At 40.7% G+C, this 24094-nt stretch overlaps 1 protein-coding gene and 1 long non-coding RNA gene across 3 annotated transcripts in view; one reads left to right on the top strand and one right to left on the bottom strand.

Moving 5' to 3' along the window:
• The window catches only part of armh3 (armadillo like helical domain containing 3), a 29796-nt gene extending 6149 nt beyond the window's left edge, over nucleotides 1-23647 (top strand). Inside the window, exons 12-25 of one of the 2 annotated variants that reach the window (XM_085161424.1) lie at nucleotides 901-976; nucleotides 2402-2495; nucleotides 4203-4304; nucleotides 4492-4550; nucleotides 4643-4708; nucleotides 5861-5930; nucleotides 6068-6128; nucleotides 6215-6303; nucleotides 8280-8362; nucleotides 8673-8799; nucleotides 8938-9013; nucleotides 11105-11183; nucleotides 15126-15242; nucleotides 17475-23647. In XM_085161424.1, coding sequence (XP_085017550.1) covers nucleotides 901-976; nucleotides 2402-2495; nucleotides 4203-4304; nucleotides 4492-4550; nucleotides 4643-4708; nucleotides 5861-5930; nucleotides 6068-6128; nucleotides 6215-6303; nucleotides 8280-8362; nucleotides 8673-8799; nucleotides 8938-9013; nucleotides 11105-11183; nucleotides 15126-15242; nucleotides 17475-17567 — 1192 coding nt within the window. In that variant the 3' untranslated portion in view covers nucleotides 17568-23647. Of the gene's footprint in view, nucleotides 1-900; nucleotides 977-2401; nucleotides 2496-4202; nucleotides 4305-4491; nucleotides 4551-4642; nucleotides 4709-5860; nucleotides 5931-6067; nucleotides 6129-6214; nucleotides 6304-8279; nucleotides 8363-8672; nucleotides 8800-8937; nucleotides 9865-10107; nucleotides 11184-15125; nucleotides 15243-17474 lie in introns of those variants that run through there. The other variant, XR_014874336.1, reaches the window with a different exon arrangement.
• On the bottom strand, nucleotides 15404-21067 carry LOC146516386 (uncharacterized). The gene is made up of 2 exons (XR_014874339.1): nucleotides 20959-21067; nucleotides 15404-20032 (listed from the first exon to the last, which is right to left on the bottom strand). It is a non-coding gene; the product is annotated as an uncharacterized LOC146516386 (long non-coding RNA).
• Nucleotides 23648-24094: the final 447 nt, after the last annotated feature.

Raw genomic sequence — 24094 nt, 5'->3', positions numbered from 1 at the left:
CTAAAAGTAGAAAAAACATTGTGAAACTGAGTGTTGAGATCAGTCTGATATATATAATCAGCTGCTGTATAATTCTCTCAGTCACTTCAGTCTTGCTGGTTTACCACCAAGGCCTGATGCTTTGTCCTCCTTCAGGAGGTTCTCTGATCTCTGCGTTAGGGTTAGGGGTCGGGGGTTTTCTTACACCTTTTTTACTTTACTATTTAGTTTGAGTTTTGAGTTAATGCTGAACTCAAGGAAAAGTTTTGTTGTTTCAGATTTCTTGCATCTCACAAGTTTTTGGCTGCTGTGTTTGTGGGTTTATAAATCATTTGTATGCTTCTTCTGGTCTATTCCTCACCACAGCTTTATAGCAGATGTTGTAGGAAGTTTATTGGACTTCTTGGCTTGGTATATAATCACTTTTTCACTGTGAGTTATTTAGTCTAGACTGACGGGGGAAAATATATAGCAGTAGACAATATAACTTTTATGTGGTATGATGTTTTGAAGAAAGGAGAAGATAAAAACTGTTGCATTGTTTAGTACGGACAGTTTGGCTCAGGCCAACTAACTTAATATGTTTAAAACTGCAGTCAAATACTCACTGTTGTTTTACATGACTAATGTCCCAATTTCTATCAACATAAAAATGGACAGTGCATTACGAGGGGATTTGGGAAGTGATTTATTATTCTGTTCAAACATTGTGCAGTAGTTAATGACACAGAAAATTAAAAAAGTGACCTGCTGATGCGTGAAGCCGTTGTTAAGAAACTTTGAGCAGCAGAGTGCTTTTCCAGTTGTTCCTTGAGCTTGACTGGATCAAAGGTTGAAACGCTCAGTCCACTATTTTGTGAAAATTTGGATATTTAGCCAATGAAAAAAACGTGTTCTCTCTAACTTAACTTTCATTTCAAGGACAAATGAGGCGATTCTGCTGGCGCTCTATGAGGCTGTGCATCTCAACCGCAACTTCATCACTGTCTTAGCACAGGTAACATACAACACTTTTTTGTGTTCTTCTATGCTCACAGCTTTTGGATGTTAGAGGTCAAGTAAAAGTTATTCCACCCCTTACTTTTTCTGTAATTTTGTGTGTTGATGCATTTTTGCCTGCATTGTAACTCACAGAAAGTTGGTAAGAAACTACCTTGTCTTCATTTATGATTTAATTTAAAGAGATATTACAGGTGGTCCTCAGGCTAAGCCAGACCTTCCCAAAGTGTGGGGCCCGCCCCCTGGGGGGGCGCAGAGCCATTGCAGGGGGGGCGCGGCATGAAAAGGGAAAAAAACAAAACAATGCTTGGACACTGCTAGCACGGGGCGCCCACACAAACGCAAAGCAGGAGATGAAGCATCGCTGAATATGTTTCCAAACCAAATTCATTCTAAGCCAAAGAATAGAAAATATGGTGAAGCATATCTTCCCTTTGGTTTCACCTGCACAAGTGCCGAGGTAGGTCTCCCCTGCGTAATTGGTTTTCCCTTCGTTGGGAGCAGCGCTGGGCTGTTCAAACCACGGACAAACAGTATCCCAGGGGTGGGGGTGGGGTGGGGTGGGGGGCGAATATTTTTCTTGTAAAACAAAGGGGGGCCCAGCAAAAAAAAGTTTGGGAACCACTGGGCTAAGCAAAGGTCCTCAGGTCCAAAAGTTCCTGAGGTTCTCAGACTGCAATGAGAATTCAGAAAACTTTGAGTTTTATGATTTAGCCTTTAGCAAACCTTATCATTTACCTCCTCTCGAGGTTGAAATCCTTTTAATCTTAAATCTTCTGCTACACATGGTATCTGTGAGATGATTTGCCAATAATGACCGATGCGCAGACCAGTGGTTAAGAATAGAAACAGGCATAACTTTTTATGTATAAGTGGGCACAGGAAAAACTGTTTTATCATGAGGAGACCTTTGAAAGAACCAGGCCCGGGGAAGGACAGCCATGTGTTGTGAGTGGCTGGGCTGTGAGTGAAATAGAAGAGAGAAAAAAAGAGAAGAGAAGATACTATGGGAGTTAATTACATGCATTTGTCGTATATAAAGGCTTCGGAAGTGAAAAGATTGGAGTTGCTTGCAATTTACTGTGTTTTGCTCTTTTAGTATAAATGACTTGATAAGAGTAAAGCGTTTGAGCTAACGACCTAAATAAGGATAAGATGGCAGCCTCAGGACCAGCTCACAAATGTGTTGCTTTTTTGCAGTGTTGTGCTTATTTGTGCTTATTTACATATCTCAGGGTAAATTAAGAGATTAGGTGACTGATTAGTGCATCGTTCTGTAGATGTTTCACTCTCCTAAACATAATCGGTTTCTACTACTCTTCTTGTTTTCTCACTGACTCAGCTTTTCTTTACATTATGAGATTCTAGGCAAGGTTAATCACTGTTAATGAGGTGTTTTTATGTGTGTCATGTCTTTCCACAGAGCCATCCCGAGATCGACATTGCCGCCACACCTACCACCACTACTCCAACCACCCCTACGACGCCACTTGGCACAACGCCGCCCTCCCTTGACAGTAAGCCGTACACTTAATATTTTGATTCAGACACGCGTAGACTCAGAAAAGCTTACATGATGTCAGGGGCATTAATCGTTGGTTTTGGAGGGCAACTCTCACTGGCTTTATATCACTGTTTGGGAGCACATTTTAAAGTTTCTAGAAAGAATATTTGTTGACCGCAGTAGTCAGTCAACAGACAGTTTTAAAGGCGTTGTCTGGAGGTTGTTAAAGAAAATAGATTGAATAGACTCAGTAACAGGATTCGTTTTTTTGAACCTAAAAAAAAAGTAACTGTCTTCTTTGATATAAAAAAATGACCCTTCAAAGCACCTGAATAGGCCGAGAGCACTGCAAAGTCCTCTAAAGCTTTGGGGCGTTAATGGTCTCTGCTTCTTTGCGTCCATTTAATCGTAACTTTTAATATGTATTTTTAAACACTCCCTTTGAATCTGGCAGCTTTTGTTCACGTTTGCTTTTAAACACTCAAAAGCAAAGAGGCAGAAATAAAAAATACAGTTTGTGCTCTTTACCTGATAGAATTGAGTTCCTAATACACACTCGATTTATTACACCTTTATAAGTGAATTATTAATACTACTTCAGCTGCTTACTAATCTCACTTTGAAAAGGAGTTCATAGCTCCCACTTCAGCTTTTGTGGATGGTGTATGTTGATGCTGGCACATTGAAAAGCAGCTCATTTGGCATGCACATGTGCTGTAACTGTTAAAAGGTACAGGTTTCTATCTCTGGCTAGCTTCAAACCCAAGAGCCATTTTCTATATAAAATATTAACCTCCAGCTTCAAATACAAATGAGAGTTTCACATGCAGTGTGCATCATGAAAAGTTGAGAGAGCGTCAGCACATACATGCGCCTTGTAATCACATGTCAGGAATATGCATTTCCTTCTACAGTCGAGCCTCACACGATAGTATACTGATGGTGTGAAATCTTTTTGGTTTTTTTGGTGGCATGCCTGCTGTGTGCTGAGGAAGAAGGAAACACAGGAGGGTTTTGTGGGGTGGAGGGACATGACCAGCTCATCATTTAACCATGAGTCAAGCTGGATGTTTCAGAGAGCAGAGATTTTTAAATGGATGAAAATGCTTGTCTAGACTGCACAGTTAAATACAGTAGCTACAGTAATGGCAAAAACACATTACTTTTTGTGCTTGAATGAACACTCCGTTCACCCAAACAAGTTAGCTGCTGTTTTATCCCAAAAGGCTGAGTCTGTTCATCTGGACGTAGCAATTTCGGTGGGAGAAACGTTTTGTCACTCATCCAAGTGATTTCTTCAGTCTCAGCTGACTGCAGGTTTCTCCAACCATATAAACAGTACATTTGCACAATGACTGAAACTAGCCCACTGAAGGAACAGTTGGGCTGTGAGGTCAAACAGCTACGTGCAGATGAACAGAATCAACCTTTTGGGATTAACTTACCTGGATGATTGAGCATGCATCAAGACAGCTGTTGTTTCAGTGCCATGCTGTTGACAATGGTGGCTTTAAGGTGGGCTCAGGTTTCATGGAGAGTCATAATTTAAAGACTGGGACTAACTTCAAAATTTCTGACTTTTTTGCAACTCTGTTGTTTTCTGGATTCAGAGTAAATCTGAAAACAAGGAAATTAGTTTGACTGTGTGTGTGTGTGGTTTGTTTTTTTTGCCCTAGTGATGATGTTTATCTGTACTGTCATTTCTACATTTGCATTATAGTGATGAGCAACCCAGAACTGCCTCTGGATCCTAACCTGCAGACCAGCAACCTTCTCATCACCTTCCTCAAGTATGCTTCCATTGTAATGCAGGATACAAAAGGTAACAAAAAGATTTAAATCCTCTTTCTCTTGGTCTCTGCTACTCTACCTTCTTATAATCATTCATTCTGGTCATTTTAATTTCATCCTTGTCCTAAAGTGCCCCCCAAATTATTAAACTGTTATAGCTGTCATCATGTTGTGGGTTGTTTATGTTTAGTCCTTTTTATCTGTTATTGTTTTCAAAGATGAGCACCGACTCAACAGCGCCAGATTGTGCCTGATTATTCTCACCTGCATAGCCGAGGTATGAGAACCCACCGTCCTGCAACAAATGCCACTGACCGCATTCTCCATCAACCTGACCATCTTTGTTTTTAATCCTTCCCTGTACGATAGGACCAGTATGCTGATGCCTTTCTTCATGATGACAATATGAACTTCAGAGTCAGTCTCCATCGAATGGTGAGTTCATGGCCGTGTGAGTGACACTCAGTGAGGATAGAAGTAATTACAAGGTGCGATCCGAAAGTTCAGCCTGTTTCTGTTATGCTATGTTATCTGTGAATAGCCCAGTGTTAATGTAATAAACCTGCACTGTCAGTGGAAGATGTTTCACTCTAAGGGGACACATCAGGTCAGGATGGTGACCCAGGCCGTGATCATCACTCTTTTGATTGTTCCCGGGGGTTGAAAACTGAATTCATTCCCTAGGGTCAGACTTTTTACTGCATGTTCTATTATAACATCTTGCAGCACAGATTAATCTAAATGTTACACAGTGGCACAGTGAGTTGTACACTTTAAAAATGTGCGCTGGTTCGTTTCCCCCTACTAAGACATTTTTAACTCCCTACTTGTCTTCCCTCGCCTGATATTACTCCTTCTGATTGCTTCCTCTTGTGCATCAAAGATAGTTAGATAGAAAGATAGGAGCATTTCAAGTGTGGACACTGGGTGTGGTATATGGTGTCTGCAGTTGGTTGGAGGTATCAACTGTTTTAGTTTTGTCAACTGAAACATATAATCAGCTCCTTCTTGAGTGAATCTTGTTCCGTAGCTAAACTCCGACTCCATCATTTTGGACTTCAGCTGGCGGCTGTAGACCTTGTTCTTCTCTGCAGCCTCTGTGAGCTCAGAATAGCGGTGCATGGAAAAATTGCCCACTGCTACAGATTCTGGTTAGTGTGGCCCTCATGCTCACTGATCTCCAGACCAGAAGGAGGACTGCTGACAGTTCAAAACAGTAGAATTGGAGTACCTCCCACAAGGCCTCTTTGTGAAAACAGCTAAATGAAATTGAAATATAGCACAAAAGCAACCTGGCCGGTGAGATATCTGGAAAAACATGAGATTGCAGAATTGCAAATGAAGTTATTCTCTTAAAAGTTGTACTTTGAATTATTACATACCCGTGCAGATGCTGTCAGTTTCTGACTGTGACTGTTATTTAGTGTCTGCTGATTATCTGCTCTGTGTCACTTAACAATAAATAACATACAGCTGTAAAAACTGTTTCCAAAACTGCAAAGTAGGCTTGTCTTGTACAATTATAATTATTAAAATTACAGAGTATCTGTGCATATTAACATATTTTTCTATTTCTATATTTTTCAGCCTATGAGGCACAGGAAAAAAGCAGTGGACAAGAACATCCCGTCGCGGCCGCTGGTGTGTGCTGTTCTAGGTAAGAAGAGTGTTTTAACTTTTTACTATGGATTCAAATCAGCAATGATATCTGTTAGCTGTAAGGCTGAGTATTTGCATCAATTAAACTTCATCGCAGTCAAAGGTCATGCATTTTAACAGTTATCTTTCGTGCAGATCTGATGGTGGAGTTTATTGTTACTCACATGATGAAGGATTTCCCCATGGATTTATACCTGTGAGAACACATTAAATTACACATTTTATGACTCATCCATCATCAAATCGATTTAATCAGAGTTTCTTGTCTTATTTCCTGTGCAGGCGCTGTGTGCAGATCATCCACAAACTCCTTTGTTACCAAAAGAAATGTAGAATCAGATTACACTACACCTGGAGAGAGCTTTGGTCAGGTAATGATACCTCATCTTCTCGCTTATGTACTGTTTGTCAGACAAAAAGCCCCATTCAGATAGGATTTATTTCTCAGGGGAAATGCCTGCTGTTTTTTTATATATCACAGGTTATCTCATAATTTAAATCCCAGTGTCCTTGTATTTTAGAGTCAATCTGAGCTTTTCCATTTTCATCCCAGTTTTTGTGAATTAGTGAGCTGATAATACCATTTAGCTCAAAGCACAGTCCCTCAGAGCTTTGAAAAACAATTTCCAATTTATGACCTTTTCACAGAAATAAGTAGATACGTTTTAGATAGTAGATAAGTACTGCTTTTAGAGTTAAGAAGGTAAGTAGCACCCAGGTGCTGCTAATCAAATGCACTCGATTGTTGATCATTTGCAAGCATGGCCACCTCTATAACAGCAGAAGTTTGAGTTATTTGCTTGCATGGCGCATTCAGGTGTGTTAACACAATACCGCAGTCTTTCCACGAATGAACGTTCAAGTAGATTTAACCCAAGATCAGGCCTCAGGTAGCATGTTAATGTTCACGACAGTGCAGCTGGAAAAAAAACTGTGCAAATATGGATTATTCAGAGGGATTACCAGGAGAAATGGTGACGTGGCGTCTGTTGGATCTGAACAAAGATTTTAAGACTTCTGGAACAATGTTCTTTGAAGAGAAGAGATTAAAGTGGGGATGTTTGGTCGTATGACCTCATACCAACTGTCAGCATGGTGGTGGAGGGATGATGATATTGGTTTGTTTTGCAGGGACAGGACTTGTTGAGTAACCGTAAACTCCTTTGTATAAAACAGTATTCATACTCTAGAGTCAAATGTAGGGTCTTCTGCCCAACAGTTAAACATTTTGGTTCATGAAACGGGACAATGATCTCAAGCAAGGAGCAAATCTAAAACAGAACGGCTTAAAAAAGAAAAGAGTCAAGGCAGTGCAGTTGCAGTGACTCATTCAAAGTCCAGACTTCAACACAACTGAAATACTGTGGTGGGAGCTTAAGAGAACTGTGCATAAACAAATGCCCACAAACCTCACTGAACCAAACCAAGTTTGAAAAGAAGAGTGGGCCAAAATTGCTCCACAGTGATTTGAGAGATGGATAAAGTCAAACTGAAAATGAATTTAAAGTAAATTTGAAGTTATTGCTGCTTAAGGTGGGTTTACAAGCTATTGAATTATTGGGTGTATTTACTTAGAGTCCTGTGAAAAGTTCTTTTTCATATGACTGTTGATGTATATACCAGAAAATAAGTAAATGCTCAACAGGTTACTTTTAACCTAGGTTTAAATGACCTGAGAGACAACATATGACTAATTTAAAATGTTTGATTTGCTAAATATATATCACCTCACGAGCTGAGCAAATAGTTCCTGCTTTTGCAAAACAAACACAATTTCCTTCTAAAGTGTTGTTTTGTAAATGTATTGCATCACTGAAACCAGATAATGAGTCTCTAAAGAAAGCACAATCCATCCTCGTGGCCTTGTTTTCAGCCTGGTCAACAAACAATAGGATAACATTTCAGCTTGTAATGGCCTCATCGCGCTGTGTCTCATTAGAATACAGATTCCTCTAATCAGACCAATAATCAGCTTAATTCCCTGAATAACCCCGACTCTCTTTTCCTGGTGGAGATAATAGCGTACCATGAAATGACACTGGAGAGAAAAATGAATTCGATCGTTTGTCTTCTTTTAGCATGTTGTTGTGCCAACTCGTGTTGGAGCTTTTTTCGTGCGTGCACATTTTGGTTCTTCTCGTGGGATTGTTTGCCTCAATAAAAGCTCGTGAAGAGGCTAGATTTGGTGTTGAAAGACCCCCCCCCCCCCCCTCCTGTGATTCCATTATCTACCTTAATAAAGCTGCACACTAAGGAAAGCAGTCTGCTGCCATATGCCTCTGCTGCTAGACGATTAGCAACACTCCTCTGTATTTCATTAATGCAAGCATGTCTCCCTCTGCATTAGCTCTTATCAACCTGCTGAAGTTCCTGCTGTCAAATGAGACCACACTGCTGGCCAAGCACAACATCTTTCATCTGGCCTTGCTGGTGAGAATCATACACTGTTAAAAAAAAAAAACATGGAGGCACAGGACCAGACCACAAACCACAGTGAGGATTGGTTTAATAGAGATGCTGTATGTGTAAGAGTTAGCAAGAAGACAGATTCTAGTAGTGGCGCTTCAACCACGAATCTAAACAAATTTTATGTTTGTCCAAGGAGATTAAAAGCACCAAACGGATGCGGTGTAAATGTAATTTACCTTTATAAATCCTCTTTTTGGTTTATTTTTCTCTTGTTGGGTACTTTCTATAAATGTAATGTTCAGCTAATCCTAGTGTGTGTCTCTTTATCCAGGTAGTAAACCTGTTCAACATGTTCATAACTTACGGCGACACATTCCTGCCCACCTCCAACAGCTACGACGAGCTGTACTACGAAATCGTACGGATGCATCAGGTCTTCGACAACCTCTACTGCATGGGTACGTAACCTCATGCTTGAGTTTTTAATTTATTTATTTTTTAAAGCATTCCTGAACTATTTAATACGCACAGCCACCTTTATTCAGCCTTAATCCTAAAATCCTATTTTAGTGTATTTCTGTCATTCTGCTTTCCAGTTTTGAGAGTTTCAACTAACACAGGCCAGTGGAAGGAGGCAGCCAGTAAAGTCACACATGCCCTTGTCAATGTTCGGTAATCACACAGCCACACAGCCACACACCCGCACTCACACTCTTTACTCTGATTTCTGTATCCTAAGAAGGAGAAATGAGTCATGCTGGATTGAAGGGAGCTGAAAGTGAGCGAAGTCTTCGGAGCTGTAATTTGGGTTCTCTACCATCTGACTTTTTTTTAGTCCCCTAGGCCCCTCTATTTTATAAATTTTAAGCTTTTATCTCCTTCACCCCAACCTCACACAGATATTGTACTTGGTCCCTTCCTCAAATCTTTTCCCTGTAATCTCCCTTTCCTCCTCCATCTTCTCCGGGGAGATGATCCTCTGAGGTCACCCTGGCTCGAAGGCCCCAGAGGGCGGCCGTATGAACAGGATAGTCCTAGAGGATTTAGCGAGTGCAGTGGGCTCTTGATAGAACAGCATCCCTGTGTAAAAAGGCAGTCAGAAGAGCTGAAGTGCAGGCTGGGAGTATAACAGGAGTAAATGTTGAAAGAATGGATGAATAAATGCACGAAGACAGAATTCTAAAGAATTCACAGAAGATGGTCTTATAATGAACTTAAATGAAAGGACCAAACCCATTTTACTCAGTTTGTTTATTCCACTATAGGCTGGCTTCCCATACATAAATGACAGCAGAATTACCACTGCCGAGAATCCTCTGCATGTTTGTCACTATAATCTGTTTGATATATGACGCAGCCAAAGCCAGTACAAAATAAGCCATTCAATCTCCCAGCTGTGCTTAGTGCATCAACTCATACTTGAGCTATAAAGCAGTTTATTTCTCGGAAATAAATGCTAATGATGGAGAAGATTGCCTCTGAATTTAGATTTGATTCCCTGGTGTATCCAAGACATGCAGCTTGTGGGGATAGGTTAATTGGATAATCCAAATTGTCACTAGGTGTGAAAGTGCGAGTGAATGTGAGCGTGAATGGTTGTCTGTCCCTATGTGTTGGCCCTGCGACAGACTGGCGACCTGTCCAGGGTGTACCCCGCCTCTCGCCCTATGACAGCTGGGATAGGCTCCAGCGCCCCCCGCGACCCTGAAAAGGATAAGCGGAAGCGAATGGATGGATGGATGGTGTATCCAAAAAATATAAAGGAGACAGTGACACGTATCAGAAGTGACTTTTCTGTTAACAGACACTCTGCAAATTGTATTTTTTAGGACACGTTTTGTCAAAAAATACAAATTTCAGATATTTAAACCTTTAATATAATTTAATTATCAATTATTATTTGAACCTAAATAAGATGTTGTGCCACATATCATAGCCAAATGTATTTGGACATCCTTGCTTTCAGCAGATTTCAGACAACCTGTCAAGGATGTCAGGTTTGATCCTTGTAGCCTATATGCCGATTATATCTATTGAACTGGGGCCAAGAGGCACAGCTGTTCTTCCTCTGCTATGTATTTCCATTCTGAGCTGCCCTTGATAAAATCTGGAGGATGCATCACACAAACATGCTTTTCTTGACATAACCTCAGATAGACTGTGGCAGGAGCTACCTCTTAAATCATGCAAAACATTTTGTTTTCTCCCATCTTTGAACCTCTTTTGCATTGGTCATTTTTAATCTGGGACAACATCGGACAGTCTCAGTTTCAACTTTTTGTACTATTAGTTTAGAAAGATTCTTCCACATTAAACCATCTAATTTATTTTTCCCCATGTCCCAGACAGTGGAACAAGTGTGGAATATTTGTTTGATTGTAGCTCATAATTGCTGCCTGCTGTGCTAGTCCTGCCTCTTTAGTCCTTCGGCTCTGGATCTCCACCTGGCACTCAAGCTCACAGCTGCTGCAGCAGGTGGAGAACTGGTTTATGTGGCGCTACACAGAACTCGCCAAGGCTTCAGACAAGAGCTAAGATCAGCAGCTGCAGTGCATGATGATGAAGTTGGAGTTAATCCGCAGGATAAGAAACTTGCTATAGAGCAGCTCAGTTATCTACTGTAACAAAGTATTAGGTGGATAAAACAGCTAGAGACAGAAGCTGAATTATTAAGTCATTCAACAAACATACACATACATGCGCACGGATATCCCCTTTATCTCCCATGGCTTATTTAAAAAGTTTTTTGCGTTTTTCTTCCAGGGCCATAATAAACCATTTCAACCCCAAGATTGAGTCATACGCTGCAGTGAACCACATCTCTCAGCTGTCAGAAGAGCAGGTAAACACTTTGCATGATTAAAAGTTGCATGTGAATAAAATTGAACTTCCATATCGTCTCGGGGCCGTTTGGGCTGAACTCCAGTGACATGTCACTCTTGTTCTTTCAGAAGAAAATCTGAATTTCTCAGTAAACAATGAACAAGGCTGAAGCGTTTGAGGAAAAGCTCACTGAGTTTTGTGTTGGGGGGGAAAAAGCCTATTCATCAAGACGTAGTTACAGCAGTGTGGCAGAAATGAATGACTCAAACATTGGTTATGGTGATGAGACGCACAGAAAAGCAGTTGTTATCACACACATCGCTGAGCTTCAGACTCATCATGGCAGATTCAGGGAAACATTACACTGAAAGGCAGGCTTGAGTTATTCTCATTTGAGATTTTATTGTACATCAAATACAACAAATGTTGCCATTTCTCTGGTGTCTGCAGCTGCTCTTGTAGAAATAATGACAATTTTTCCACATAGTTTGCAAACACAAACAGAGTGTGGATCGAGTCATTAAGCAGAAGCGCTTGGGCGACTTTTGAAACAGTAATTTTTGGAAATACGTGAGCCGGGACTGGAAGGAGGCTGAACTGATATGAGCTCTATAAGCTCCATTTAAGACTCGTGTGAAGTCTTTCGCGATGGAAAACAGCAGGAAAAAAACTTTATTTTTTTTGTACTTGATAAGAAGTGATGGATTTGGTCATTATTCTCTCCAATTACCTCTCTGCTTTTATCTGCTAGATTTATTCACAACAAAGAGGAAAGCCAGAGGGTAACTCAGGTGTCAATGAGCTGCGGCTGGTTTTATGTTATTTTTCACCTTTGGTATTAACAGCCTTTTCATTAGATGCAAGGGGTTGAACAGCAAAGATTGGGTTGAAGCTGCGGTTGTCTAGGGCTGTTCGATATAACGATATATATCAGATGACGATATAAAAACGTCTATCGTTTCATTTTACGCTATCGTTTGTTTCATGGTGTCGCAAAATAAACTGTTTACGGTAATATTTTTTCATCGTTTTGATGGTCACTGTAGTGGCTATATTAATTTCTTAAAGTTCTCTATTTCTCTTATATTTAATATAACCACACTACTGACGGACAAGCGCCTGTTTTTATGCGTTGTGGTTAGCAACAACGACGGTAACACCATCGCGTGTCCGCTTGTTTATGTTCCACATAAACCTTTCACAATAAAGCTCAAGGTCCCGTTGAGACTTTTCAAAATAAACTGAATCACGTGAAAGAGCAGATTATTTACGGATGAGAAGTAAAAAAGAGCCGCCAGGTGCTAAAAAATAGACCTTAGACTCAAACGTTAGAACAGGCTTTTCCCCGCAGCACGCCGTGTAATAAATACTCACAAAGAAAACGGCGGCCGTTACAACTTATGTCTAAAAATGTATCGTTTTATGCATCTGTTAAAACACTGGACTCCAGCTACATGACGCGCAGCTGGAAACACTTTACGCAAGTCGAGCTGCCCAAGATTCACAGAATTTACAGAAAATGTTACATTTTTGTGATTTATATCGTTATCGGACAATAGAATTCTTATATCGGGATATGAGATTTTGGTCATATCACACAGCCCTACGGTTGCCTTTCTGAAAGTCTATAAAATAGGCATTTCAGATCAGTGATTCTCAGCTGACCGTAGGTGTGGATGTGATCGTGTTTGGTTGTCTGTCAGTTGATAGTTTTTAAGAGCTGACAGTTTCCAGCTGTCCACTATGGTTAAATTGATACAGATAGAGGAAAGCTGGAAATGTTTAAAAATGATTTTCTTTAGAGTAACGCTGGAAAAAACCTCTTTTATTTGTCTTCTCCTAATTTTAGGCTTTAACTGCTTTTGTACACATGTGGCTGGCTTGGCTTAAGCACAACACATCACGTCTCAGCTGTCCAAAACACGTTTCTGGGTTGTAAGTGAATGAACTGCAGAGCAACACGTGCTGACAGTGAGAGGCTGAAGATGCCAAGACCTGTCCAAACCGTCTGACTCAGCTTTGTCATAACAACATTGTGCAGACCTCCGCAGGATACTGTTTAAAACATTATAAAAGGCCATTATTATAATTTAATGTGTTTTTATGTTTTAAAATTAATGCCCATTGTGCTTTCACTGCACAAAGTAATTACAAGTTGTAACTCAAATCTGGAGGAAAGAACATGGTCACTATTGGGATTAATATTTCGGTTAGTGTGTTTATGCCGGCTGAATAATTACTCTGGTTGTAAATTACAAGATCAGCCACAGCCAGGGCTGCTTTTCAGTAGCTGTATGCAGCCGGTGACTCACATATATGTAGCAGAATAGAGATAAAGAAAGCAGGAACACATGACATCTATAGAGTCAGCTCTTTTCTTTTCTCTTGTCTGCTTCTGTCCCTTGCTCTTTGTTTTTCAGTGAACTGAAAGAAACTTTGAATTTTGATCCCTCAGTCTTTTGGCATACTGTCCTAAACACACATACACACACACCGACACACACAAACCCCCTGCTCTCCAGCCCTCTGGAGCGACTTCACTCTCTACAGTGACACCAGAAGACAGATGGCCTCCAGAGACACGCAGCATTGAAACAAGCTGCTGTACGCTCTGTTCCTCACACAAAGTACGAAACTGGACTACAATACTAGAGTTAAAACACATTAAAAACCTGCTTTTTTAGTCCATGCATCAAGATAAAGACAGTGACAACTGTGTGCACACAATCGTATCTGCTTAGACACTAAAACAGTTGCACAAGCAAGTACTCATCTCCCTTTGTTCTAACAACCGCATACAATTCCCCTTTTTACCTTTACTTTATATCAACATTTTTGCTTTTGAACAGTTTGTTATATCGTTCGATTTTTTTCTTCTTTACTTTTTGCATTCGTTTGGTTTACTATTCAAACCTACCACCACTTTTTCATACAGAGAGGAGGGAGATGGAGAGGGAGGGAGGGAGCGAGAGAGAGATATGGGTATGAATTTTTCATCAGTGTACCACCAGAGGTTGAAGTAAAAACAACAGCACTTTTTATTCACAAGCAGAGTCGTAGATTTATTAGAGAACGCTCCTCTGGTCTCAGCCTTTAATAAGTCTAAAAATGTTGATTCAGCTGGATAGTAAATAAGCTGCCATGGCTAAAAGAGAATTATGTTATGCATAAATGAAATAAGACCTAAATGTAAGTTAACATATGGGTGTTTAATGTATGAGCGTTCATGTTTGTGGAGCCTTTCTGAGAAGCATGACAAAGTGCAGCTCATGTTCTTTGCTGTGAATTTTTCATGCCGTGTGGAGTCTTTCTGGAGCATTAATAAAAGAAATGAAAAAGGTCTGCTTAGTGGCGATTTCACAGCTGAAAGGTGTGGAGAATCTCTGTATAATTACCTCTGATTTTAGCCAGCCTTCTTATCTCAGCTGGACATTAGCTGAGGCAACTCTTTCCTCTGCATATGTAACCACAGTTTATACACACTACTGACGATTCTGTATTATTCGTAGCTTGAAACTTTCATTGTGAAAATGCTTTTAATCCGTGAGTCTTAACAGGCCGCTCAACAACAAAGTAATTAAGCAGCTGCAGTTGAATAAGCCTGTTAGAGTCCCAACTGAAGGCACGGACAGCACTGAGAAAGTGGGACAGAAGAAATAAAACTTAAATTAAGTGAAATCTGTCAATAAAACCTCGTTTTTCTAAATGACACGTGAAACGGTTCATTACAGTGAGGCACATTATCGCTGGAAAAAGTCGGAGAGGAACCAAATGTTACGTTGCAACTCTGAAACACTACTTGATCCCTCATAAATAAAAGTGTGGGAATAAAGTATTTAACACTAATTAATTTTTGACTGCTCTGTAACCATTCCCAGTGTTCGCTGTACAATGCAAAAGCCAGTTGAGAGAATCACATGAGACTTAATTTCATTTTGTGTTTGTCTGATCTTTTTGTAAGGTGTTGGAGGTGGTACGGTCCAACTATGACACACTGACCCTCAAACTGCAGGATGGCCTGGACCAGTTTGAGAGATACTCTGAGCAGCCCAAAGAGGCTGCTTTCTTCAAGGAGCTGGTAAGAGAGAGGGAGGGTGGTTTGTTTTGAGTGTTCAGGGTTTTATACACTCCATTTGAACTCTTTCTCAAGTGCATCCAGTCTAATGTTTGACTCAAGCAGCGTTTCACTCAGAATTATCATAAATCTGTCTCTCAGGAGTGTTAGAAACATTTTCTCAGATTTTACTGTGTTTTTTTTAAGGAAGACCATTACTTGCCGGCTTGTTTCATTATAAAATTAATGGAGAAAGTACAAGACACGAGGCAGAAGTAGCAGAAAAAGTGCACATTGACACAACCGCTAGAAGGTAGAGGGTGATTGCTCAGCGCACTGTTAGTGAGGTTTTAATTTCTTTTTTTTAGACAAGAGGCAATTATAAAGTTTTAGGACTCCCATCAAAACAAATTAAGCATCTTGCCTGATGTAAACAGGGCCAATCTCCTCTTCAAGGTATCTTCTTGTGTACCTTTTGACCACTTTCAGTACAGTTATTATATTGCTCTGTGAATGCCTCATTCTGTGCTCTTGCGAGCCTCTGCGACACACACTGGATCTAATTTCATTTTGGGGAAATAACAAAAGGAGGCAAAGCGGTCTGCGTGCACTGAATGTCGTCCCTCAGATTCCTCAGGATGTTGCAGTATAACTTAACATTGTTAGTGCTACCTTGCTGATCAGATTCGCGGTGCACAGCTTGTGCATGCTAAAGGGAAAACAAACATACTACAGCTCCTGCTTCACCTCGCCCAGTGCACTCGCCAGTAAACTGTGAAGCCTTCAGAGGACTGCAGTTCTGATAATGCTCCATGTTAGAGTTGGGTGGAAAGAAAAGTTTATGCCTGTTTTGTGCAGTAGTTGAGGTCTGTGTGAAAATATCTGGCAAATGCAGGTGGTCATGGAGTGATACGTCTGTGAAGGTTCTCAGTCATCCAGGTCATGGTAGTCAAATGAGCTTGCAAAGAAAAGCGTCTGGACTTCTTTAAGTTGCTTGAAGACGTTTCACCTCTCATCCGAGAAGCTTCTTCAGTTCTAAGGTCAAATGGTGGAGAGTCCCAGATATAAACCTGGTGGGAGTGTCCCCCCACAGAGGGACAAAAGGACCAAGGTGTGAAAACTGGGTGTGGGTCCCAATCAGCCAGAGTTTCGGGTGAGCTCATTGTGAAACCTGGCCCCACCTTATCATGCGAATTCCTGAGGTCAGATGACCCAGGATGTGAGTGGGCGTTAAGGCGTCTGGAGAGGGAACTCAAAACTGGATTATAGATGGCAGACAGTTGGTGTCGTAAACCACCGCCTCTGTTCAAAGATGGTCGCTCACAGTGGACATAGATGGCTTCTTTCACTCTTCTTTCAAACCATCTGTCCTCTCTGTCCAAAATGTGAACATTGGCATCCTCGAAAGAGTGACCTTTGTCCTTAAGATGCAGATGGACAGCTGAGTCTTGTCCTGTGAAGGTGGCTCTTCTGTGTTGTGCCATGTGAGCGACCATCTTTGAACAGAGGCGGTGGTTTACGACACCAACTCTCTGCCATCTATAATCCAGTTTTGAGTTCCCTCCCCAGACGCCTTAACGCCCACTCACACCCTGGGCCATCTGACCTCAGGAATTCGCATGATAAGGTGGGGCCAGGTTTCACAATAAGCTCACCCGAAACCCTGGCTGATTGGGACCCACACCCAGTTCCACACCTTGGCTCAGGCGATTAGAGGATCATCAGGGGATCCATTTGTCCCTCTGTGGGGGGACACTCCCACTAGGTTTATATCTGGGACTCTCCACCATTTGACCTTAGAACTGAAGAAGCTTCTCGGATGAGAGGTGAAACGTCTTCAAGCAACTTAAAGAAGTCCAGACGCTTTTCTTTGCAAGCTCCTTTGACCATGGAGTGATACCAAAATCCTCCCACTTATTGACGATAGTTAGTGGGGTTAGGTTAACTGGTGAATCTAAATTGTGCATGTGTGTTAAAGTGAGTACATAAGTGTGTTAGACTGGTGTAGCCTGCCTCTCACCCTATCGTAGCTGGGATAGGCTCCAACCTCACGCAGCCCTGAATTGGATAAGTGGAAGAAAATGAACGGATGATGTATTTATTGTCAGTGCCATAAATTAATTTGTCGCTGTCGTTAATGTGTTGAAACTTCAGCAGGAAATCACAGAGGCATAACTGATGAAGAAAGGTTGTTGTGAGTGTAGTGAGATGTTTTACACAAACATAAAGCCTTGTAATAAATGTGCGTGTCTCCAGGTGCGCTCCATCAGCCTGAATGTGAGGAAGAACGTCTCCCTGAACACGCTGAGTCAGGACGTCCTGCTCAAAGAGTTCTCCACCATCTCCTGAGAAACACCCACACTCCCTTCAACGCGGATGTGTAAATATAGTTTAACACATGCAACAGAAACGATAACAATCCTGGATGGTTCTTTCCATAAATCATTTCTCATCTTCAGTGTCCTGTGAACTGGATAGGGGGATCCTGCAGAGACACTTAAAGGCTGGATGCACCTTAAGGACAGGCTTAAAAACTCTCCAGACTTTGCTCCTTGTGCTTGTTCATGTTCGTGCTGATTTGAAGAAGTGCCCATATTGCACTGGTCCCTCATGTGCAATCAGCAGTATTGGCTGGACTGTTAACTGACACATAAAAGTTTTGATTATGGTAGTAAAACAAAGTATTTCAGTCCTCTGGTGTCTAATCGCATTTTCTGAATCATCTGTTTAGCAGTTTGTCCTTCACGACATTAGTGATGGTGATGCTGAGCCGTTTTGAGTTTGGTGAATCTTACCGTAAGTCCTCTTGAATTAGAGCATTAGCCTTTTGTTTTCCGATCAGTGCTCGTTGCGCGAGTATTAAATTCATTCTCTACATGTTCAAGATTCAATTTGAGTATTTTTATGTACTTACTTGCTAAGGGGATAGAGCAAGCTGAGGATGCTTTGAAGTGACGAAAAGCTTTTTAGTTTTGTTTTTGATGAGAGCCAATACTAACACTCACTACTGTTACTCACGTCTCCATTATTTTAACAAATGACCTGAATGTGTTTGACGTGAGCTGTTATCATTTAGAAGAAAAACGGTTTATTAATGAAACAAAATGAGCTGTAATGTCATCATGGCTGTTGTGTCTCTGGCACACACAAGGTCTTTAGTGAAAATAGCCTCATGCGTATGCGCTCTTGAACTCACTTTTCTTCTTTCAGAACAGTTGAACTTATATTTTTGAAAGTTGATCTGAATTATGCAATTTCTTTACCTGAAGGGTCTTCTTTCTTTCCTTCACTTCTAACCTCTGTTGGTATATTTATGTTTCTTTTTTTAAATAAAGATCGGTTTCCTACTATATCAGTGATTCCTCTTGACTGTTTTCACACATCGTTGAGGAACTGTGACGTCGGTAAGTTTCAAACTGCTGTGGAAGCGTTTCAGCAAACGTTAGCACAAAACGCACTGGCTGCCCTCTGTCGACTGAGTGTGAGCATCAGTTTGAGACTTGATTTCTTATCCCCCACGCATTGCCGAAGTGCCACAATCTATGAATATGATCTGTTTTTATAAATGTTTTTGTCTCGGCTCGTGTCTTTACTCAATGTTCACTGTCGAGCACGTATGAACTGTGAGTTCTTAATTAAAGAGACATGTTCTCACATCATGTCACTGCGGACTTACAGTGAATTAAGTTATTTTGACTTTTATCTGATTAAAGCTCTTCTAAGTCCTGACTATACAGACACTGTGCTTGATAAACATCTCTGTTAGCTTTGTGCATCTATCAGAAAGGAAATGTGACTGTTTTTGATTGTTTTTTGTTAGTTTAATAACTTTGAAAGAAACATTGAATTGTAGGGGACAGAATTCATGTCACCTGCAAGAAATATGAAATGTGAATGATTCAAAAAAAAAAGAAACCAGAAAAAATTAATGGTTCTTTCAGAGTATTTGATATATTTACTGCACTCTGCTGGGACAAACTAGCAGTGTATGAATTTATGCTGAAGGTATGACATCATCTTTATACACACATTTTTCAAAATAAAAAATAATAATAAAAATCCCCGTAAATCCAGCTTAGAGGATTGTGAGATGCTTTATGAAATGAGAACAGCAGCTGCAATAAATATATCAGACTGAATGCAAAGATCCTGATGTGTGATTGTAGTTGCAACATGATAAACAGTCAGAGAGATGCAATGTGATTCTGGGTCTCACGTGTACCAGGTCTGTTATTCTAAACTGTGGGAACAAGACCGTGAAAATGAGACACACACCTGATTATATAATGAGAATGTAAAATGTGTTTTGTTGCAACAGCAGAGATGTGGAAGTAGTTCATTAAAAAAAAAAAAAAATCAATAGTCTGCTGCTGAATAAACGTATTATCAGGTCATAGTTGGTGAGAAAGTGGAAACTTTCCTGCTCCAGTCTCGCTGTTCCGCCTTTTACCCTTCTCGCCCCTTCATGTTGTGAAACTAATTAGCCAGTATCTCTGATAAACTTTGTCCTCCAGCTACTTCCTAATGATGTCTGCACCCCGAGGCTCGCACAAACAACACCAGCTAAGTCTTTTGTTTCTCAAAGTAACCTAAATCTTTGGATGGAGAAAAAAAAAAATGCAAGCAGAGGTCAGAGAGGAGGATGGCAGAAATTGTGATGAAGGGAATAAACTGACGCTGAGAAGGTGCAGGAAATAATCTGGATGCACAGTGAGGGCAGAAGTCTGACTTTATTGAAGGGATATTTGGCAGCTGGCTTGCAGAAGTCCAGACGAATCAATAAAGGTAGTGCTTGACTTGCTTTCTTAAAACGTCTCTCCCCTTTCAAATTCAAATTCAAATTTTATTTGTCACACACACACAACCATACACAGTATGACATGGGGGTGAAATGCTTGTAGCTGCGCAATGCCCGACCGTTAAATGACAGAAAAAAGTTTTACAGTATTTACAATTTACTACAAAATTTACAAATTAACTTAGGAATTTACAGTAAAAATAAAAATAAAAATAAATAAAAATGTGCAAACAGCAGAGAGAGATTATAAAGATTATAAATTATAGGAAATTATAGGAAATGTGTGGTGGTGCGTGTGGTGATGTGATGTGTGTGAGAGTCCAGTCTTATAGTGATGTGTGTGGGAGAGTCCAGTCCTACACCTGGTTCAGGGCCCGAATAGCCTGGGGGAAGAAGCTCCTCCTCATTCTCTCTGTTTTGGCCTTAAGGGAGCGGAAGCGCTTCCCAGACCTCAACAGTGAGAAGAGTCCATTGTTGGGATGGGAGAGGTCCATCATAATCTTCCTAGCTTTGGACTGGTGTAGATGGACAGCAGGTCAGGGAGCTCTGATTGAATGATGCGTTCGGCTGAGCGCACCACTCTTTGCAGATCTCGTCTGTCCTGCTTGGTGCTGTTCCCAAACCAGGTGCAGATGTTTGCCGTCAGGACGCTCTCGATGGTGCAGCAGTAGAAGTTCTTGAGCACCTTCAGTGGCAGATGGAAGTCTCTAAGTCTTCTGAGGAAGAAGAGACGCTGACGGGCTTTCTTAACCTGGGTGTTGATGTGGCAGGACCATGACAGGTCCTGAGTGATGTGGACACCCAGGTATCGGAAACTGTCCACTCTCCACTGGCGTGCCACTGATGATGAGGGGTTTGTAATTCCTCGCCTGCTTTGTGGTGAAGTCCACGATCAGCTCCTTAGTCTTGCTGATGTTTAGGAGGAGGTTATTCTCCTGGCACCAGGTCTCTGCTGCTGGAAGTTAGTTTCACACCAGGCAACAAACAGACATGGTCCTTCTGTCAGGAGATTCCTGATTGTTTTCCTTTTTCCTTCATCATCATCCAACTCATAGCATAAGAAGTCTGTGAATACATCTTGAGGGCTTGTATTACTTATTATTGTGTTTGACTGCTTCTGGTAGCTAGGATGACTCCATTGTGGGAAAGGGGTTCCTATCAACTGTGTTAATTAATCACAAATTTATTTAGGCACACGGACTGTGTGCCTTTTTTCTGCAGGACTCCTTTAAAACAAAAGATGTAATCAATCTGATACCAAGCTAACGCCGAGTTAATACACAGCCTCTGGCTCTGCTGTTTGGTTTGACTTGTATGGCATTAAAGCTGCTTGCTGGTTGTCTCCTAAATCAGATGTGACTTGTTTACTGAATTCACACACAGTGCACACAAAAGTTTGCTTCAGTGTACACAGCATACACAACACATGGGCAAATTATAGCTACTCTGGACCATCTTAATGCAGCCCACAAAGTCCCAAGTGGAATTACTTACAGTGACTCTGCACTTCTGTTTGATCTTAATTACAATGCAATGTGTTTCATCAGTGACTTGTGCAGCGGTGCACATCAGAGAACTAGTAAGCTGTAGTGATATTGTCCTCATAACCTGCAATCAGGTTTTAGGTACACTCTGTGGCATTAGCATGCTGTATCTGAGTAATGATGGCACTGTGGAAACAGGAAATGTTGCTCACCCCTGTTGTTCATGTTGAGCGTTTTCAGGTTTGTTTGTGTTTAGGGCCGGTTAGAGTAGAAAGGAAAGTGACTGTGGCCTCAAAACGCATAAATATTGCATCACATTTGGGCCTAAAATTGAAAACTATTGAGTTGATTTGTATGAGTGGAAGTTAAAATAGAAAGAAGCACTTACCATTAATAATTAACACAAAGCAGTTAAAGAGTCACAGCTACCTTTGAGGAGACGATGGTGACCGCAGCACCCCACTGTTGTTGTGCGACTAGCAGAGATTTGGCAGGTGATTTTATTTTGTATGATCACCTGATTGATGATTGCTGTGATATTTAAAAATATCAGTGAAGGTATGATGAAAGTGTAAATAATCACCATTTATGCACACTTTGTTACAGTTATAGTTGCAATCTCTCACAAACTTGTTATAGATCAATTTGACTGATGTCATTAATGCTGTAATTTAAAAAATGAATAGGTGGCACAATCCAGTTGATAGCACTGTCGCCTCACAGCAAGAAAGAAAGGTACGCTCTTGGACTGAGACCTCCTGGCTGGAGATCATCGGACTACAGTCATTGTTACTGAACTTAAATGTTTGCCATGTTATTTTATCCTGCAAGATGCATAAAGCAGGAGGTGGGTGCATTGGTTTTTAAACAATGCTCAGTTGGTACTTAAGGGGTCCAGAGTCTGCCAAGAGAATTTTCTCCACACCATTATACCAGCAGCAGCCTGATCCACTTTTACAAGGCAGGATGGATCCATGGATTCACTCTGACCCTACTTTCCAAATGTTATAGGACAATTCGGAACTTGAAGCTCGGGGCAGTCCATTCTCCCAGAGAACAGCCACATGCTAGATTTTTTCATCTTTTGCAGCCCTTTCACTATAAACCTAGAGATGATTGTGTGGGAAAATCACAGGAGATCTGCAGTTTCTGAAATACTCAGACCAATTTGAAGTGGTGTGTCTAATGTAGTGGCCTGTGAGTGTATATTATATGGTCAGTTTCATCTTCACATTCAGTAAAAATCACATCAAACACAATGTTGTCCTTTACCTTGAAATTCAGAAAAAATACGCTATATATTAATGTAATAAAACTTAGAAAACTCAAAATATTAACTTTCTATTTTGTTTTTTGTTTAATGAGTAAAGGAACCATTACAGTGGCATTTGCTTTGTCTCCAGTCCAATGTTAAGTTAACTGTGAGGTTTATACCTAACATTATCACAATTTCCAGTTTGGGACAAGTTGTTACATGACACAAGGAAGGCTGTGACACGTTCTAGTATGAAGAAGCACAAAAGCACTGCTACCAAACCAAAACAAACACATTTCTTTTTTTGTAATATTTTGAAGAAAGACAGATGATTAGAAATTCTAAAAGAAGACAGTGGTGGTACACCACCTCCTGCTTCTCTGTCCTTTCTCAAACAACTGCTTAAAACAATTAGGTGTCTGAGATGCAACAGCTGGGTCTTTGATACTTGCACTTACAGGTCATAGTAATCTTTAGGAAACTGTAAGGAGTAGGAATGCAGTAGTCAGATGTTTATTGTCCGCTAAAATAACACTAGTTAAAAGACAATTCATTTATTTTTAGAAATATAAATTCTAAAAAAACCATGACCATTCCTTTTCTTTCTTCATTACTAGATATCAGTCATTTTTTAACAGTAAAAGCAAAAAAATGTCTTGTTTTTGTAGCTGCACGAAGAGCCACCTGTCAGTCCCATCAACACAACAGCTATTGAAACAACTTTGCTCTTTTCACATTCGCTTTTTTGTTTTTCTGCCTTTCTCATACACCTAATTAAAGCTGTGAGCAAGAAAAACACAATGACAAGCCTCTTATGGACACGTATTATGTTAGTACAACCTGTTCCTGAGATAATGATGTGGTTTTGTATATATTGGGGATGATGCTGCACTGTGGAAAGTGTGTGTATTTGCCCCTGTGAGTGCTTTGGAAAGAGTGACATAATATTTAACCTGCTACACTACAGTCCCCTGATATTAATCTACATGAAACCCCCTGATACATTTGTCAGCATTATATACTGGGCGCTATATTAACTCCCTGATATAATCTCTACAGTGTGTGTTCGTGTCTGCACTGACGATGGCTTAGACGGTCGGACTGATCCAAGCCCGGGTATTTTACTGTGACAACCCATTAACGCTGCTGTGTATTTATAATGTTTCATTTAGGCATATCGCCCTCCTCATCAAATATTCATCTGAGGGGAGATTGCCTACTTTGTCTTGGCTGAACTCCCCCCTCCCTCTGTCAACCCTTCATTTCTTTATCTGTGTGTTCTTGTATCTGCAGAAAACACAAGATCAACTCAGACAAGCTTGTACTTGTTGCCGGATTG

The sequence above is a fragment of the Neolamprologus multifasciatus genome, chromosome 6 (genome assembly GCF_963576455.1).
Source record: "Neolamprologus multifasciatus chromosome 6, fNeoMul1.2, whole genome shotgun sequence".
Taxonomy (NCBI): Eukaryota; Metazoa; Chordata; class Actinopteri; order Cichliformes; family Cichlidae; genus Neolamprologus; species Neolamprologus multifasciatus.
Note: the sequence above shows the minus strand (reverse complement) of the source record. Positions and strands in the feature narration are given on the sequence as shown.